Source organism: Leptomonas pyrrhocoris (assembly GCF_001293395.1).
Source record: "Leptomonas pyrrhocoris isolate H10 chromosome Unknown, whole genome shotgun sequence".
NCBI classification, from domain to species: Eukaryota; Euglenozoa; class Kinetoplastea; order Trypanosomatida; family Trypanosomatidae; genus Leptomonas; species Leptomonas pyrrhocoris.
This window is the reverse complement of record NW_015438357.1, coordinates 2859168-2875643: the sequence shown is the minus strand read 5'-3', so window position 1 is coordinate 2875643 and position 16476 is coordinate 2859168. Positions and strand designations below refer to the sequence as shown.

The 16476-nt window shown below is 57.9% G+C and overlaps 2 protein-coding genes across 2 annotated transcripts; both read right to left on the bottom strand.

The window, feature by feature from the left end:
• Positions 1-3238: 3238 nt before the first annotated feature.
• ABB37_00944 (hypothetical protein) lies at positions 3239-8178 on the bottom strand (the record flags this gene model as incomplete). The annotated part of the gene is made up of 1 exon (XM_015797338.1): positions 3239-8178. Exon 1 carries the CDS (start codon positions 6773-6775, stop codon positions 3239-3241), a length of 3537 nt encoding a protein of 1178 aa, XP_015665346.1. The 5' UTR covers positions 6776-8178.
• Positions 8179-8849: 671 nt separating this feature from the next.
• Positions 8850-16316, bottom strand: ABB37_00943 (hypothetical protein; the record flags this gene model as incomplete). The annotated part of the gene is made up of 1 exon (XM_015797337.1): positions 8850-16316. The coding sequence occupies one exon, from the start codon at positions 16314-16316 to the stop codon at positions 8850-8852; it is 7467 nt and encodes a 2488-aa protein (XP_015665345.1).
• Positions 16317-16476: the final 160 nt, after the last annotated feature.

Below are 16476 nucleotides of genomic sequence, written 5' to 3'. Positions count from 1 at the left end.
GCATCGTGAGCGTTGAGGCGCTCACTGGTTCTGTCCACGCGTTCTTGCGCGGTGGACAAGGCAATGCCTTGAGCAGTGGAGTACCCTTCTCCACGAGCCACAGCAAGGTTACGCTCGTGCAGGGCGAGCGCCTGTGCGTCAAGATAGCTCTGACGCGCGTCCAAACCATAAGTGGCGTTATTCGCCGCCTGCACTGCGTTCGCCACATATTGGGCACTGTGACCCAGTTCCTGCGCCTGCCGCAGGAGCGAAAACTCAGCTTTCGCCAGAACGTCAAGCTGCACCTTTACCGTCGCCTGCGCGACGGCGGTCTCGAGTTATGTCCCGAGTTCCCGCGCGAGAGGGGTCGCAACCAATCCGGCGCGAATGTTGGACACACAACTGGTCGTAGAATCGACGAAAGCTGCGTCGTCCCACGGCAAAGCTGGCCATTGATCCAGCTGGAGGGAAAGTGTCGTCGTTAAAAAGTCGATCGACACCATCCCGCGATAGGTTATTCCTCCGACGAGGAGGAAAACCTCCAGAGGCTCCAGCTGCTGCTGGCTTCGTCGAGCCTCCTCGAAAGGGGCTCGCAGCCGCTGGCCAATCGCGCACCACTGATCGCGCGAAAAGACGAAAGAGGTATCGTCCGCGGTAGTAGGAACAAGGGTCATTTTTCCTGTGTTTAGAGTGTATTGCTATATATATATAGATATAGATATAGATATAAATGTTTCTAATTCCTTTTTTTGTGTGTGTGTGTGAGTTAAGTACTTGATTTTGATATTAACAATAGACTTGAAAGAAGTATGGTAACAGGAAACTAAAAACTAAAATATGGAAGAACTGCTGAATTCAGCAGTTGAGAAAGAGAATCCAAGAAAAGGGGGAAAGAGAGAGGTAGGATGAATAATTCTTCAGGCTAGGTCATTCTATTCGCAAGCTCCAAAAAAAAATGCTTAAGGAGAAGAAAAGAGGAGGAGAACAAATATATAGTTGAAGATGCGCGAAAACATAGAAACATAAAATGAAGGGGAAACCAAAACAAAAAACATATTATAAAGGGAAAGGGCAAAATATATCAACAACAGAAAGGATGTGAAATTGAAACATGGGCGGAAACGGAGCGAGAACCCAAAACAAAAGCAGAAACAAAAACGACCAATACGGAAGCTTGGGGGTCATGCGACAAGGGTGATATCCATTCGACACGCAGAGGCCGTGGAGGTCGTGAGAAAAAGTCCTCATCCAAGAAAAAAAACGAAAAAGAGGGGAAGAGAAATATAAAAAGAAAAACGAAAGAGACAGCTAAAGCACTTGCAGGCTCAAAGTGCTCGAACAGCGAGAAGTTAAAAAAGTAAAGAAGAAGAGTAAAAGACAGCAGTTACGCCGCGGAAGAAAGAAAGTGAACGGCGTCTACTGATAGTCAACTCGTAGTACCTAGAGGAGACAAACAAACAAACGATGCGTGCTCTCAACGTCGCAACGAGGGTCAAAATGATTCAAATTCTTCCATGTTTTTTTGGATAGTTTTTCCTTTGTTTTCTCCGTTGTGGGGAAGGAAATTGTTGCTTCGCGGTCTAGTTGAAAAACAAACAAACGCGGATGCACCAATGGCCGACAGACACACACGCACACAAGCAAGATATATATATATATATATAATCCTAATCGATGTTGTCGCAGATGCAATAGTCGAAACATGTTGATCTCTTTCCGAAATGTGTGAGAGAGAAAGAGAAAGGAAAACAATCAATAAAGCGGAAACCAATTTCTCCGTAGAATCAAAAAAAAAAAGAGAACGAGCGAATAGTAACAGCAATAATTGTAATTAAACACTTAGTGACAAAAGACCAGATGAAGAGAAAGGAATCCGCAATGACGACAGCAGTCACAATCATCATCATCACTGCTGGAGAGAGTATCGGTAATACATCCGATAGAGCGTATGCGACAGCGTCACATCAGCACAGATGTCGTTCCTTAAAAACTTAAATATTGAGTGACACAAAGCTAACAAAGCAAACCCACACACACACACACAGTCTTGTTTGGGCAAATATTGATTCTCCCTTAGCTGGAAGTCATTGAAAAAATATGTGTATATGCATGTATCACTGCCTCTCTTTCCATTTATATTAAAAACAATAATCATAATATAAATCGTAGAAGGCAAAGAAGCGTAAAGGCGAATACGAAAGCTGGAAAACATGACGGAGAAAAAAAGAGCTGCCCACAAGCTCCCACACTCTCCTTCAAAAAAAAAAAATGCTTTCCATAACACGAACAATCCACGAGCGCTTCCGGCGACATCCGCAGAGAGGAAGACGAAAACGGCGGTGCGAAAACAGAGGGCAGAGTTGCGCTTCAAACACACCCACATATAAGAACAAGAAATAAGTTGAAATATGCCACACAACAATACACACACGCACACACACGAAGCGAGAGAGAGAGAGAGATTCGTGATACAGCGCAGATAGTGAATCGAGAAACGAAAAGAAAAGATCAAACACACGGAGGAGGCCATGCTCGACCAACGCACAAGAACAAAAAAGTGAGCAAAGGAGCACCACAACGACGGGAAAGGGCCGCGAGTCAGCCTTGAGTACACCAACAAAGGCAACAACAGCGGTTTGAACGACTTTCATTCAAGAAGAAAAAAAATCCCTTGGTGGAAACAAACCTCGATAATATTTATAATAAAGCCATCAACGTTAATCGATAAGAAACACAGAAGTAAAAACAAAACAGGAGAAAACAACAACAGTGAAAGAAAGACATAGCTTCTTGCCTGCGCAATGATAATGAGGAAAAATAGTTTATGTATACGAAGAGACGTTCAGAAAGACCCCGGAAAGTGAGATATCAAAAGGACAAAAACACAAAAAACAAAGAAAAACGTAAAGGAATGAAAAAAAAAAGAATAATAACTGGCTCGACGAATCAGTGTTCTTTCATGTCTCGCTTGCGCACCCATCTTACCGAAAGAGAGAGGAGGAAGAAGCACTCCTTCGAGAGTTACACACAGGAAGAGGGATCACAACCCCCTCGGGTGGAGACACAACGACGCCGCACTTTGCAATGCGAATCGACAGGCAAGAAGAGAGAAAGGAAGAGGAAAGCAAAAGGCAGCAACAACAACAATAAAGGACCGTCTGCATTCTTCTTCTTCACAGGAAAGAATGGAGCGGGGGTCCTCGTGACCAGAGCCGTTCTGTTTTCACTCGCGAACAAACATTCTTTGTTCTCTTTACCTCTATTGCTGAGGCGGCGGAGCGAGAATGCCGACCGCGTAAGGCCCCATAAAGCTCTCACATGACACCCACGCATGAAAGCGATCATACACATCCGTCGCGTCCCGGCCGGCGCACGCCAGCAGCAACTTCTCACCACCTGGGTGGAAGCGCTGAAACTCGGTGCAGTCGTACACCACGTTGCGAATCACCATCCAGAGATCATCGGGTGTGTTGTGCCGGGAGACTTCCTGCGGGGTCATACGAGGCAACGCCGCTCGTGAACCGGGTGGGTGCTGAGCGGCAGAGGAAGGAAAAGCCGGTGCCGTGCCACCGGGGCTGCCGCTGCTGGGGCTGCCGAAACCGGAATTGCTGCCGGCGCGTTGGCGGTGTTCGCTGCTGAGCGATGATACGCTGCCACGACGCTGCTGCTGCTGATGCCCACGCCTGTTTTTGGCTTCCTTTGCGGATAAGTGAGCCGTCCAGTCTCTCATTGAGCAGCCCGGCATGCGAGGGACCTTGCCGCGCGGCAGGCGCTGTATCGTCTCCGCATCCGGCTTCATGACAAAGCCCTCCGCAACGCCTACGCTGGTGGACTGCACCGCCGCTGCCGTCGTCAAGGCCCCGCCACTGTTGTTGGAGTTCACCGGGTAGCAGTTCGAAATGCTGATGCCGTTGCTTCCGTTGCTCGTCATTGGTGCAGCGAGGTTCGCCGAGGACAGCGACAACAGCAGCGGGTCGCTCGCCGTACTCGTGAGTGTCTGCGGAGTAGAGGTGTACGCTGAGGAGTCCGAGGTATAAAGAAACTCGCGTGACTGCCCGGTGGTGAAGGCGGTGGGCGGAACGGACGGTCGCGCCTTCGCGCAAGGGCTGCCGTGCGCGCCGCTGCTGCTGCCGAGACTAGAGTCGCGGAGGCAGCTGTGTAGGTGCGGGTTTGGACCGTGCGCGTACCCGTGGCTCACCGCCGTCGGCGTAGCAGTCGGGTTCGTCGGACCACCACCGACGCCGTCTGGCTGTGGACGCAGCACCGCTGGCTGCACCACCATCATTGGCATCCCGCCAATCAACGCCTCCACCCTATCGTGTTCATCGGGCGTGCTGTGGTGGCCGTTGATGAACATCGCAGATGGTACAGTCTGGACCGCCGCCGCCGCCGCGACAGCAGCGCTTGCGTCTTCATTTCCTAGTGCCGCTGATGCCGTGGTAAAGTCGTTGTCTTCGTCTGTGCCATGACGGGGAGAAGAGCAGCGATCGCTTGGCAGAGTCGAGAACAAGCTGCGCATTTGCTGCGCCGTCTTTTGTTGTTGTTTTGTGTTGTCGCGTTCTGCGAGGGACGGTGGTGGTGGTGGTGGCGGAGCGGAAGACGTCGACCCACATTGCAGCCCACCACCCAACTGGGCGGTGGGGCTCCCGGCGCCGAAGGTTGCGGTGGGGCGGTGATGCGCCGGGGCGGTAGCGGCGGCGAAACCACAGATAATGTTCGTTGCCGTGCGCACGATCGGGGAGGGGATGCGCGATGAAGGCGGTGGCAGCGGTGGGGGAGACGGCATGACGGGAATGCCGTTGTTCTTGCGGCTCCTCCGCACATTCCCCGTCGCGGTAGTCGCAGCAGTATTGGTGTTGCCCGTCGGTGCGGCAGCGGCACTCGTCGTGCCAAAATGGCCGTGAAACGTCCGCGAAAAGTTGGGGTGGTAGTTCAAAAAGTTGCTGCCGCTGTTGTGCCCTCGCGTCGTGACCGATACGACAGGGCGCGTCTCCGTGCTGCTGAACACCGGGACGGACACGCCGGACGGCGCACATACACCTGTCGCAGCCCACACCACTGCCAGCACATTTGCATTCTGCGAGCCGTGATGCGAGGGGGATGATGAAGTAGTTGGGGCGCCATGGCTACGATGATGCGGACGGCGTTGTTGACGATGCCCGCTGCCGCTGCCGCTGCTGCTCCGACTGGTGTTGCTGCGCTGCTCCGTTCTTTCGGCAGCGCTGGAGTCCGCCGTCCACGCGTCAGCGAGTGGGGTGGGCGCCGGCGAGTCAGCTGCTGACGGCTTCGATGGATAGGTCGCATCGTGCGCGCTTAAGGATAAGACTTTGCGATTGTCGAAAGGGTACCCCGTGGCGGAGGCAGCGGCAGGGTGCAGAAACGGGGCGAAGGTGGCGGTGACGTTTGTCGCCGAGACGCCAGCGTGGCGCAGCATCGACGCGCTCGCTGTGTGGCCTTCGCCGTCGTGCTTGTCGTCGTTCCGCTGGCCCGCGCTGGTGCTGTTGCTGAAGGTGTTCTGCCCCACTCCTGCTGCTGTTGCCGCCGAGGAGGCATCGGCGTCGTCTGATTCCCTTTCGAGTGCAGTGCCGTTGCCCAGACTAAGCAGAGAGCCGCTGCTCGACACGGTCGAGTAGGGCGTCCAGGTTTGGAGCTCCACCGCGCTGGCAAAGTGGTGAGAGGTGTACGTGAGACGGTTTTGCACCTCACAGCCGCTGCCAACGGCTCTGCCGCCTAGCGGACCAGCTAAGCGGGTCGGCGAGTCGGCCGACTTCAGCGGACCTGCCGGGACACGAGGTATGTGAGAGCTCGTCGTGTGGAGCGGCTGATCGCCAGAGGGGACGAAAGAGACCGGCGTACGCGGAGAGACGGGGGTGTGCGTGCGACGGTGGCTGTTCGCTGTTGCCGCTGGTGTTGCCCCGACGGTCGGGGGAAGTGGAATGACCGTCGCGTTGTGTGGTGTCGAGAAGGTTGACCGGCTCGCCTCACCAAGTGCCTTCGACGAAATCGAGGAGACTCGCGTCACGAGGTCGACGGGCGGCGGTGGCACTGCGCTCATCACGCCGAGCGTCACGGAGGGCAGACTCGATGTCATGGGTGAGGAGGTGTGTGTCGCCATGGTCGTGGTGGTGGTGGCCGCAACCGAGCCTCGGCTGCGAGTTGAGTGCAGCATGCTCTGCACCTCCGCCTTGTGTCCATCGAAGTGGGTGTGGACGGAGTCCTCGTCGCCGCACACATCGCTCGGCAGCCGTGACTGACTGCCAAGGAAGGCGTCGTCATCCACCAAGGAGAAGCTGCCGGGCCGGTGCGCACGAACTCCAGCGTCGTCGCCGTTCTCACAAATGCCGCCTCTTGCACTGGTCCGGTGAGAAAACATCAGTCGCGCCGGCGACGGCGTGGAGTGGATGTCCGCGTCTGCCACCGCATTGCCTCCGCCGACGCCGCTGCTGCTGCTGTTCGTCTCCCCGGACAGCGCTGCCGGCCGCGGCGTGCGTTTGCGACCTGAGGCGCGCTCCATGGGGAGAAAGACTCCGTCTGCGCCCTCCACCTCTCCTGCCGAGTCGTGCGCAGCCGGGTAGCTCCACATGCTGTTGCTGCTGTTGCGGCTGTACGGGTGCAACAGCGGAGAGAGGGTCGGGTTGCCCGCGGAGGAGTTAAACGACGACCCCGAGGCGGCAGAGTCGTGATTGGTGCCGACGCCTAACGCAGAAAGGGTGACGAGGGAGGCGTTGCTCGAGGGCCCGCGTACCATCCAGTTGCTCGGCGTCGGCGGCGCCAGCAGAGACGCGGACGCGCTCATCGGGTGTGAACCTGGGGACTTGGGGTCCATCAAAACACGTTCATGCGAGGACGCGCTCTGCGTCGCGCTTGTCGTGGCGGTGGTGCTCAGCGCGGCTTCTGTGGCGGCTGTGTGGTGTTCCGAAAAGGAGGTGCTGAACACGGCGACCGTGGCACTGGTGGGCGAGGTCGTCGTGATCGCAAGGGGGGCAGTTGTTGTGCTGGATGCTGCTGCAGCCGCGATGGCGATGGGTGATGCGGATGCGGAGGAGGACAAGGAGGCTGCCGTCGTTGTACCACTCACGGAGGCGAGGGTGCGTGGGACAAAGAAGTGCGAGTGCCGTTCATAGTGGTTACTGACTGGGTGCATGAGTAACGCGCGTTGCAGGGCGATATCTTTCCGTTGTACTGTGTCAATTGTTTTTCTCTTTCTCTTTTCTTTCTGCATCAAAGACCTCGCAACGGTGATGCATACACGTGGGTTTTTGTTTTCCGCGACCTTCGCACGCTTAGCTAATAAAACCAGAGAAGTCAAATCACCGCCACTGAAACAAGCAAACGGAAAAACAATAACAACAACAATAAAACAAAAAGACGCACACAGAAGCAGAAGCAGCAACAAAAAGAGATTACACTCCCTCTCTTCCTTCTTCTTCTTCTTTTCGTTTTTGTTTTTCTTTAAATGCAGAAATATAGTTTTCAGCGAATTCGTAAAACGAGGAAAAAAAAAAAGAGCACTGAGGGATATGTAAGGAAGGAAGTAGAAATGCCAATAAACAAAAACCCTGCGTTTCACTGTAGAGCAGTGTATGTATGTATCTGTGTATATACAGGTAGGAACAATCGCGGCAACTGTCGAAGAGGAACCACCACAACAAAAACAACGCTGAGGTCCAAAATACGAAGGAAGAAAACAAATAAAGCAATAATAGTAAAATAAACGGTGACGAGAATAGAGTCTTGAGGAGGAAAAACAGGTAAACTGAAAGCTTATTAGTTTCAGGAATAATAGTAGTAGTGTTCTTAATGAACACCGTCGCAATGGAAACGGAAAGTAGCAGCAACTGAGCGTGCACTCCGCCTCAGGCAAACAACACAAGCGCACTGGAAGCTCGGTGTCGCCGTCAAACCCACTTCTCTCTCACACACTCACACAGGCAAGTGCCGTACTACAAAACACACACACAAATAATCAACAACCGTGCACTAACGGTGGTCAGAAGGAGAGAGAGTTAATGTAATATGCATAGGGGAGTTAGAAATCAACAAATATCCAAAGAAAAAAAAAACAGACGAAGTTTCACTAAATTAATATGATATCATAAATATAAAGAAAAAAAAACAGTAGGACGTGTAGCCATCGGGAAGCTAGCGAGTCGAAAGAATTGCGGCGGGATGGCAGATATTGAGGTTTCCTTTTCTTCTTTTGAAAGACACCGCAGAGGAGACGTAACAGAGAAACAAAATTCAAGAAGAGGAAACAGGAAGAGAAGGGAGAGGAGAATAACGTTGGCTTGGAACGAACCGCATTGGAAGGCCATGTTTGCGAAGGAAGCGCGTAACATCATCACTACTGGCGTCGATTCAAGTTTCGAATGAAAGAAATATCACCTCCGCTGGAACGTGTATCTAACAGCACCCAGCGACAGAAGGATTCCACAAGAAAAGTGCAAAATCAGCTTCCGTGGATGTCAACATCGCGGGTTTTTATAAAACGATGACGTTGGGGGAAAGGGAAAAGACACGCTCTTGTCTTCTCCTCTTTTTCTCTTCTTCTCTTCTTCTTACTTTAAATCAGAATCGAGTCTTGAGGAGCTCATGAAGCACGATTCGCTTTTTCGTTTGTTTTTCTTTGCCGTCTGCTTCACCGGGCCACAACAAGCACCGGCGTGGACGAAAAGGAGAAGTCCATTCAGGTAATAATATAAATATAAACAACCGTGCGAGATCGGCCCATGAGCGAAGCAGAAAAGTTTCAACAACGTGTACGCAACAAAAGCAAAGGTTAAAATAATAGGTATATTGTTTCGTACAGCAGGAAGACACTCCGTGGAGAACAAAGCCGCAATTTAAGCGCTAGACGTGCGCCGCTCCGTTCACTGGAAGCTGTTGACCTCCCGCTGGTGAACCTTGAAATACCACCGCTGCTCATCCGCGCAGCGCTTCTTCTGAGATGAGGAAATCTCAAAGGTGAAAGGCCCGTGCATCGGGGTCGGTGCCCAGCCTCTGCCGGACTGCGCCCGCTGCTCGGCGGAGAGAAGCCCCCCCGCCGTCCACGACCCACCCGTGCCGGTCCCGTTTGCCGCCCGCATCTCCTGCAGCACCGCGAGCGTATCGAGGCTGCCGTTGCTTTTCAGCTCTCTTGCGCCGCCGGGCGAGCTGCAGAGCTCCGCACTGGGCGCCCACGCGCTGTCCGTTGCGTCCTCCGTAGACTCTGCTTCGCTGCCACTGCTGCTGCCGCCGCTGTTTTTGTCCGTGGTTTGGTGCTCCCGCTGCAACCGCCGCATCAGCCGCGCCGCCTGCGTCATCTTGCCCTGCTCCAGCAGCATCTGCGCGTCCGGCACGATCGGCTCCCAGAATGGGCACGCGAAGTACAAGTCGGCCTCGGTGCGCGGTGGTGCACCCGAAGGCAAAGACGAGGAATAAGACGTCGTCGTCGTCGGTGGTAGTGACGGCGGTGGTGCGCTCCGCGAAGTGAGGGCGCCCTTATCCAGCGGGATTGGCGTGAGCGGTGGAGGGGCGTAGCGGGGGATATCGCGCGTGGTCCACAGATTCCATGTGATCGTCGTGTTCTCGCCGAGCTGGGGCTGGGTCGGCGTAGGCGGCATGAGGGAACCGACAGAAGAGACAGAAGTTTGAGTTGATGACGATGGCGGTAATGATGATGATGTGGTGGTGGTGGTAGTGGGCCACGCCAGGCGTTCCGCCCGCACCATCGCCATGAGCTTCGCATCGGTGATGTCCTCCTCGTCGATGGACGGCGGAGTGCGAGTGGCCCACGCCGTCAGACCAAAAGCGCTCCCGTCCACATCCACATCCACTGCAGCATTTCGGCTGAAGCTGCTACCAAGGTCACTGTTCGGCACGCCAACTGCTTCCTTTAATTGCTGCTGCTGCTCCGCTGTTTGGCTCTGATCGCGAGCAGCACGACTGTTGGATGGCATCGATGCGTACTCACGGGAAGCCATGGTCGCTGTGGGTGCCGTGGCGGCGGTGATGGGTACAGTGGGCGCTCGCGGGATGGCGACCGGCATGAAACGCGAGGCCCGCAGCGCCGCCGCCTCCACGTCGCTGTCGATGATGCGCCGCTCCGCTGTTGTCAAACGCGGTGGTGGTGTAGCCGGCGGAAAACCTCGCTCCTCGTCTTTATTGCTGGGGCTGCGAAGCTTCCGCTGCAGTCCTTCTGGGTCCTCCGCGGAGTGGTTAGCTGCTCGTGTGCCTTCGCTTGCTTCGCCATCGACCATCGCCTGCATCGCCTTCCGCGAATCGGCCAGTGTCACGAAGAGACGAATGGGCGTTAGCGACGGGGTGTGGGGGGTCGACAGCGTGCAGTGCGCCGGTGATGTCAGATAGGTCGCCGCCTCGGACCCGATCGTCACGGTGGCGCTCTTGCCGCCGCGCAGCAGCTGGGCAGGCATGCGTTGGTACTTCGACACGAGTGGCACATCCAGCGGCACCTGGAGCCCGCAGCAACTGCGTGTGGTGGCCCACCACATCAGAAAGGAGTCCAGGTCCTTTCGTGATGAGCTCTGTTTCACGACGCCGACGTTGTCCAGCACCTCCTTCGCCGGCGAGGCGTCTTGCAGAATGGAGGAGGAGATGGGCAGCATCGTGCGCGCCGGACGTCGCGGTACGCCGAGGCCGCCCGGTGGCACCTCCGCGCCGGTCTTTTTCCCCGGCTCCGCTGCACTGTTGCTTGTACTATCTACCGAGTTCCCCGCTCCAGCGGCGGTGACGGTGGCGGACATCTTCGCTTTTGCCAGGTCAGCTGCGATCAGCGGATGCCCATGAGTGTCCATTGCAATGTAGATCCCATCCGGTCGGCAGTACAGCCCCCGCGATACCCACCGCCCCTGGCTCCAGCACCCTGCGTAGATGCCGCCGTCCTTGTAGCGCCGCAGCGCGATCATGCGGCGCTGTGTGAGCCGGTAGAAGCAGGCATCACACACGCGCTGTCCGACCGTGTTGGGGTGCGCCGCAGCGGTGGGGCTCTGTGCGCTGGCCGCGGTGTCGCCATCACCTGCGAAGTTTGCCGGCAAGGTTGCGCGGTGCTGCGAACACGCATCGCAGAATACATCCCCGCAGAGTCGACAGTGGTGTCGGCGGAGGAAGAACGAGAAGGACATGCCGCACTGCCCACACGTCGCGGCTTCCGCGTCGTCGACCATGATCGGCGCGGGGAAGCAGTCATCCCGCTCGTTGCCGGCGCGGTAGGTCGTCTCGTAGACATCGCCGGTGCTGTTCTCGTAGATGCGCGTGAACCCGCTGGACGCGCCTTGCACCCAGCCTCCCTCGACCACGCAGCTCGAGGTGAACAGGAGGCCTTTCCCTTGCTGCTGGTTTTGACTAAAGTCACCGTAGTAGGCCCCGCTTGTGGTGACGAGCTTGCCCATCCCCTCCATCGCACCGCACACGAAGGTGCCGCTGTACACGGAGACGCCGTCTGGCAGGCGCAGCATCCCCGTGCCGTGCTGCTGCCCATGCATCCACTCTCCGTTGTACACCGCGCCATTGGAGTCGTAGCCGATCCCGCGGCCATGCGGGCGTACACCGTGCGCCGTATCTTCCTCCACTTCACCGTGGTACTGTACGATGCGCAGCTCTCCTCGGCGGAACTCACCCATCAGCACCGCGCCGTCCTCGAGGTAGTATACGCCCTGCCCGTGCCAGGCGTCACGCTCAAAGGCACCCTCGTAGCGCTCACCGTTTGGCATGTACTGGACACCAAAACCGTGCCGCTCGCCGGCGCAGAAGCCACCGCGGTAGTAGTAGCGCCGGCCCCACCACAGCTCCCCGTAGATGTGCGGAATGGAGTAGGAGGTGTAGCCGCTGTAGGTGATGTACTGTGTTGGCGGGAGCAGCTCACCACTCGGGCGTGGCAAGTCTTGTGGGGTGCGGATGTACCGATTCGTGCTCGTGCTGGCCATCCCAGGAGACCCAGAAGCAGCCACAGCAGTAGCGGGCACGGCGGGCGGCGGCGGGGAAAGTGGCACCGGGGAATCACCCAGCCCGTCGTTTAAGAGAAGCGTACACGGAGAGGTCGGCGTGTGCGGTGCGTCGTGGTCGACGTCGGCAAGGTCTATCTGCGACGCAGGCAGTAGCTCACTCCCCGCGGAGACCTGACGCGACGACTCGCAGCGGAGTTCTTCCCCGGGCGCGATGGGGCCGGCGGTGTCGGCGTCTCCTGTGGCCACTGCGAGCGCTTCTGTTACGGCGGTCGTGCCGCCTGCGAGGACTGGATCAATTTCTGTCGTGTTTGCCTTCAACGCGTCGCCCGGCGGCGCGCTCGCTTGTCGGCGCACCTGCACGTCCCGCTGATGCCGGTCGATGTCCACCACGGAGGTGAACATCGAGGTGGGGATCCACATCTGGGTGTAACGGAGCTTCCACAGCATCGCGCGTACGCAATCGGCGCACACCGGCAGCGCAGCGGTCCCCTTTCCATCAAAGGCGTGGTCCACCTGCTCCACGGAGATGCTCGGGAAGACCACACGACGAGCCGCGCCGCCGCTGCTGCTGCTACTCGCCGTGCTCTTTGCCGCGGCAGCCGCGAGCAGCTCCGTCTGCTCCGACGTCACGTACGCGTGCCGTAGAAGGGCCTTCACGTCCTCTTGTTGCAGCCCGTCCGTGTCCATCTGACCCAGGCAGGAGGAGCAGGTCGACCGCAGGCATAAGGTGCAGTGGACGCGCTTGCGGAAAAAGCTGTACTCCTTGGCACAGATGGTGCACCGCGTGTCGGGCGAGGTGACCCCGCTGACGCTCTCCGCCGCCGCGGCTGCCCCGGCGGTGGCCCCTTCACCCAGATTGCTGCCCCCGGCCGCAAGAGGCGAGAGGGCGAGTGATAGGGCACCGTGATAGACATCCGCCGTGGTGCGCTTCGGCTCGCCCCGCACATCGTTCGGCGCCGCCGCCAGCAGCGCGGAGTAGCACGACTGCGACCGTGGTGAAACCCACAGCGGAAACGTTGCAGCGCAGTTGCGTGCCGCGGGGCGGCTTGCCTGCCAGACTACGAAACCATCGTAGGCGGACCAGGGGCGGTACGGGACGGCAAGGCGAGGGGCGTTGCCCAGCCACTCTCCGGCGACGACAACACCAGAATCGAAGTACACCACGGCCGGTCCGTTGGCGCGACCGACGGAAATCTTCGCTGGTGGATCAGCGAGATGGAGATCCGTTGCGCCGGCTGCGATTTGCCGCAGTGACGGAGGCACCATCTGCTGTTGCTGCTGCGGTGTCGCGGTGAAGTTTTCCAGCATCATCAAGCTACTGTTGTTGCCGCCATTTTTCAGGGGAGGCGGACCGTCCGAGGACGACGCGGTGGTCCGGGTGGCGCAGTTCGACATTGCTGTGGACATGGTCGCTGAATGCATCAGCAGCGGCCACGGCGTGTCGCGTGCGAGTGGGGCCGTCTGCGCTGCGATCTGCGGAAGTACGACGCGGGTGTAGGTGTGAAGATCCATCGGGGACGGGTACCACGTGCACGACACCGCGAAGTGACTGTGGAAGTCGATGAGAACACGCCGCGGTTTGTCGTCCTCCTCGTCGGCGTTGCAGTCGGCAACTGCGCCATCGTCGTTGCCCGTCCTGCCGCTACCACCACCAAAGCCAAGCCCGACCAGACCCCATAAGTACGAAAGCCCAAAGGGACCGCCCCCTGCGTTTCCGTTGGCCCCACTGCTATCGCCGCTGTCGTTGCCGCTTTTTGTTCCGTGTGTGTCCACGGTCGCGGCTGCAGACGCAGGTGCCGGGGAGCCGGGGATGCAGCGCCGGCGCGAGCGCGACGAACGCGGTGTGCGAGGGATTATTGTCTGGAAGATGGGGTCGGTTCGATTTCGCTGATACCACACCCCGGGCCCACTTGGCGCGTCGTCGCACCAGCCGCTTTCCATCACGGAGCCGTCAGGCCACCACACCCGTGCGCAGTCCGCCGCGCGCGCGCCGTTGCAAAACCCGCCAATGTACACAATGCCGTTCGGGAAGGCCAGCACGCCCTTCTGGCAATGCAGCACATCTCGCACCCAACGCCCTTTGATCACGACGGAGGGAACGCTGTCGCCTGAAGAGGGGACAGTACTCGCAGAAGAGTCTTTCCCTCTGTCGCTGTTGTTACCTGCTGCTGCCCCTGCGCCCCCACGGCTCGCCTTCCTACTGTTTTTGTTTCGGGTAAAGGTCTTGCCGGTGCCGCGGCGATCCTCGGCGAGGTTCAGCGTCCCACCAACGATGCAGTCCAGCGCTGGCAGCTTCAGCAGCCCCACGCCATCCCGCACGCCGTTGCGAAAAACACCGAAAAAGTCGATGAAATGAGGATAGTCATCAGCGCGGCGCATCGCGTCACTCCCCGCTGCTGTTGCTGCCGCGGTCGTAGTTCCTGGGCAGTTTGAACCGCTGACCAGCCCTTCCTCGTCCACCGCAGTAGATGCAGCTGCACCGCTGCCCGTGAGCAGCGGTGGCGGCGGTGGCGGCGTGCTTGATGCGGCATGCAGCGCAGCGTTCACATCGGACAGCTTCAGCGTGGAGTTGCTCGCGCGGAGGCCAAAGAAGGTGTCGATCGGCAGCGTCAGGCGGCCAATGCCGTGAAAGACAACGCCGTCCCATTCGCCTTCGTAGCCTTCCACAAAAGCGTCGTGCTGCCAGCGTCCGGCGCGGATGGAGCCGTCGGCGCGTTGCAGCAGACCAAGGCCGTGTCGCACGTCATGCACGTAATGCCCACTGAACTCCACCTGCTCGGCCGCGTAACGCATGTTGCCCGGGCCGTGGCGAAGACTCTTGCGGAAGCGCCCCGCGAAGAAGTCGCCATTCGTGTACCACAGCAAACCTTTACCGGTCATATGCTCGCCATGCCACTCTCCCTGATAGCATAGGTAGTTTTTCGGTGCTGCTTTGTGAAGGAGGGGAGCGGAGGCGGTGGGGGACGGTGTGTTTGCCGTTGGGCTGATACAGGCTGTTGCTGCTACTGTGAGAGGTTCGTCTACAGAGGGAGAAGGAGGAGCAGCGGTAGTGACCGCCTCAGCGCAGCCCGACGCCTCTTCCCCACCTTTCTCGGGCTGCGTCTGCTGATGCCAATGCATTGTCCCAACGGTCCTCTCGCCACGTGCAAAGATCCCGACAAAGGTCGACACGCCCGGTACGACAACGGTGCCCTCGCCATGAATGAGACCGTTAAGAAACATGCCCGTCATCGTCGTACCCGTGCGCTTCAGCGTGAACTTTCCTTGACCGTGGCGCAGCCGATCATGCCAGGCGCCCTCGTAGACGTCGCCGTTGCGGTACTTCATCGTGCCGAGGCCTTCAATAGTGCCCGCGGCAAAGTTGCCAAGGTACTCATCGCCGTTCGCGAAGCGCATCACGCCCTCGCCGTCGCGCTGGTCGTGCTGCATGAGCCCCTTAAAGAGGGCCCCGCTTGGGTACGTGATCTTGCCGAAGCCGTGACGCTCGTCGTTCGCCCAGTCGCCTTCGTAAACTTCACCGTCGAGCTTCCGCAGCCTGCCCTTGCCATGGCGACAGTTGTCCTGCCAGTCGCCCTCGTAAACATCGCCGTTGAAGTAGCGCATGATGCCCGTGCCGTGCCGGCCGTGCGCTGCGTCGAAGTTGCCGAAGTACTCTTTTGGCGCCGCCGCTGTGGCCACCAGCTCAAACGGTGTCATGTAGGAGAGACCTTTTAGCAGAAGTGTCCCCATGCCACCGCCGCCACCCAATCCACCACCACCGGCTGCTGCTGCAGGTCTGGTGTCCACGTACTTACGGGTATATGAGACGGTGCCTTTGCCGTGCATCAGCCCATCCTTCCACCCTCCTTGATACGTGAAGTAGCTCGTCACTAAAACCCCCTCGCCGTGAAACACGCCGTTCACCCAGTCCCCACCGTAGCGATCCCCTTGTTGATATCGTCTGCACAGGGTTGTGAAGGCGGCCGCGGCTTGACCGGCCACCCTCTTCGCACCATCGCCTCCAGGTGCATTGGCGTCGCGCGGAGCACCACCACCAAAAAAATAGGAGACAAGACCCCCCATGTTGGCACCGCTCGACGGCGCGGCAGGCTGCACAAAGGTAGACGGCACGTTCTCGTCATGATGGAAGAAAATGATGCCGCAGCCGGCTGGAAGTCTGTACTTTCCGTCCTCCGCGGTGGGGCCGAAGTATAGACTCCCGTCTGGCATGATGAGACTGGGCAGCATCCCTTCACGCAGCGTGAAGCCGGTCACCTGCAGCACCGTGACGGGACGGGTGAGGGGGGCGCGCATGTCGTAGTACTGCGGCGCAGGCACCGCGGGGTCGCCGCCGCTGCTGCCGCCTCCGCGAGACACCGCGCCGCCGCCATTCCCACTTGTGGGCGACGCCGACATGGTTGTGGGCACGATGCACGAGCCTTTATTCCGCCAAAAACCAAAGAAAGAATCAGCAGCACCAAAAAGACTACAGCAAACAAAGAAACAAGGAAGTAAAGTAGCACGAGAAGATGCACGAAGTGGTGTTGGGACGGCACTTGTGGAGGTGTGGCCTTCC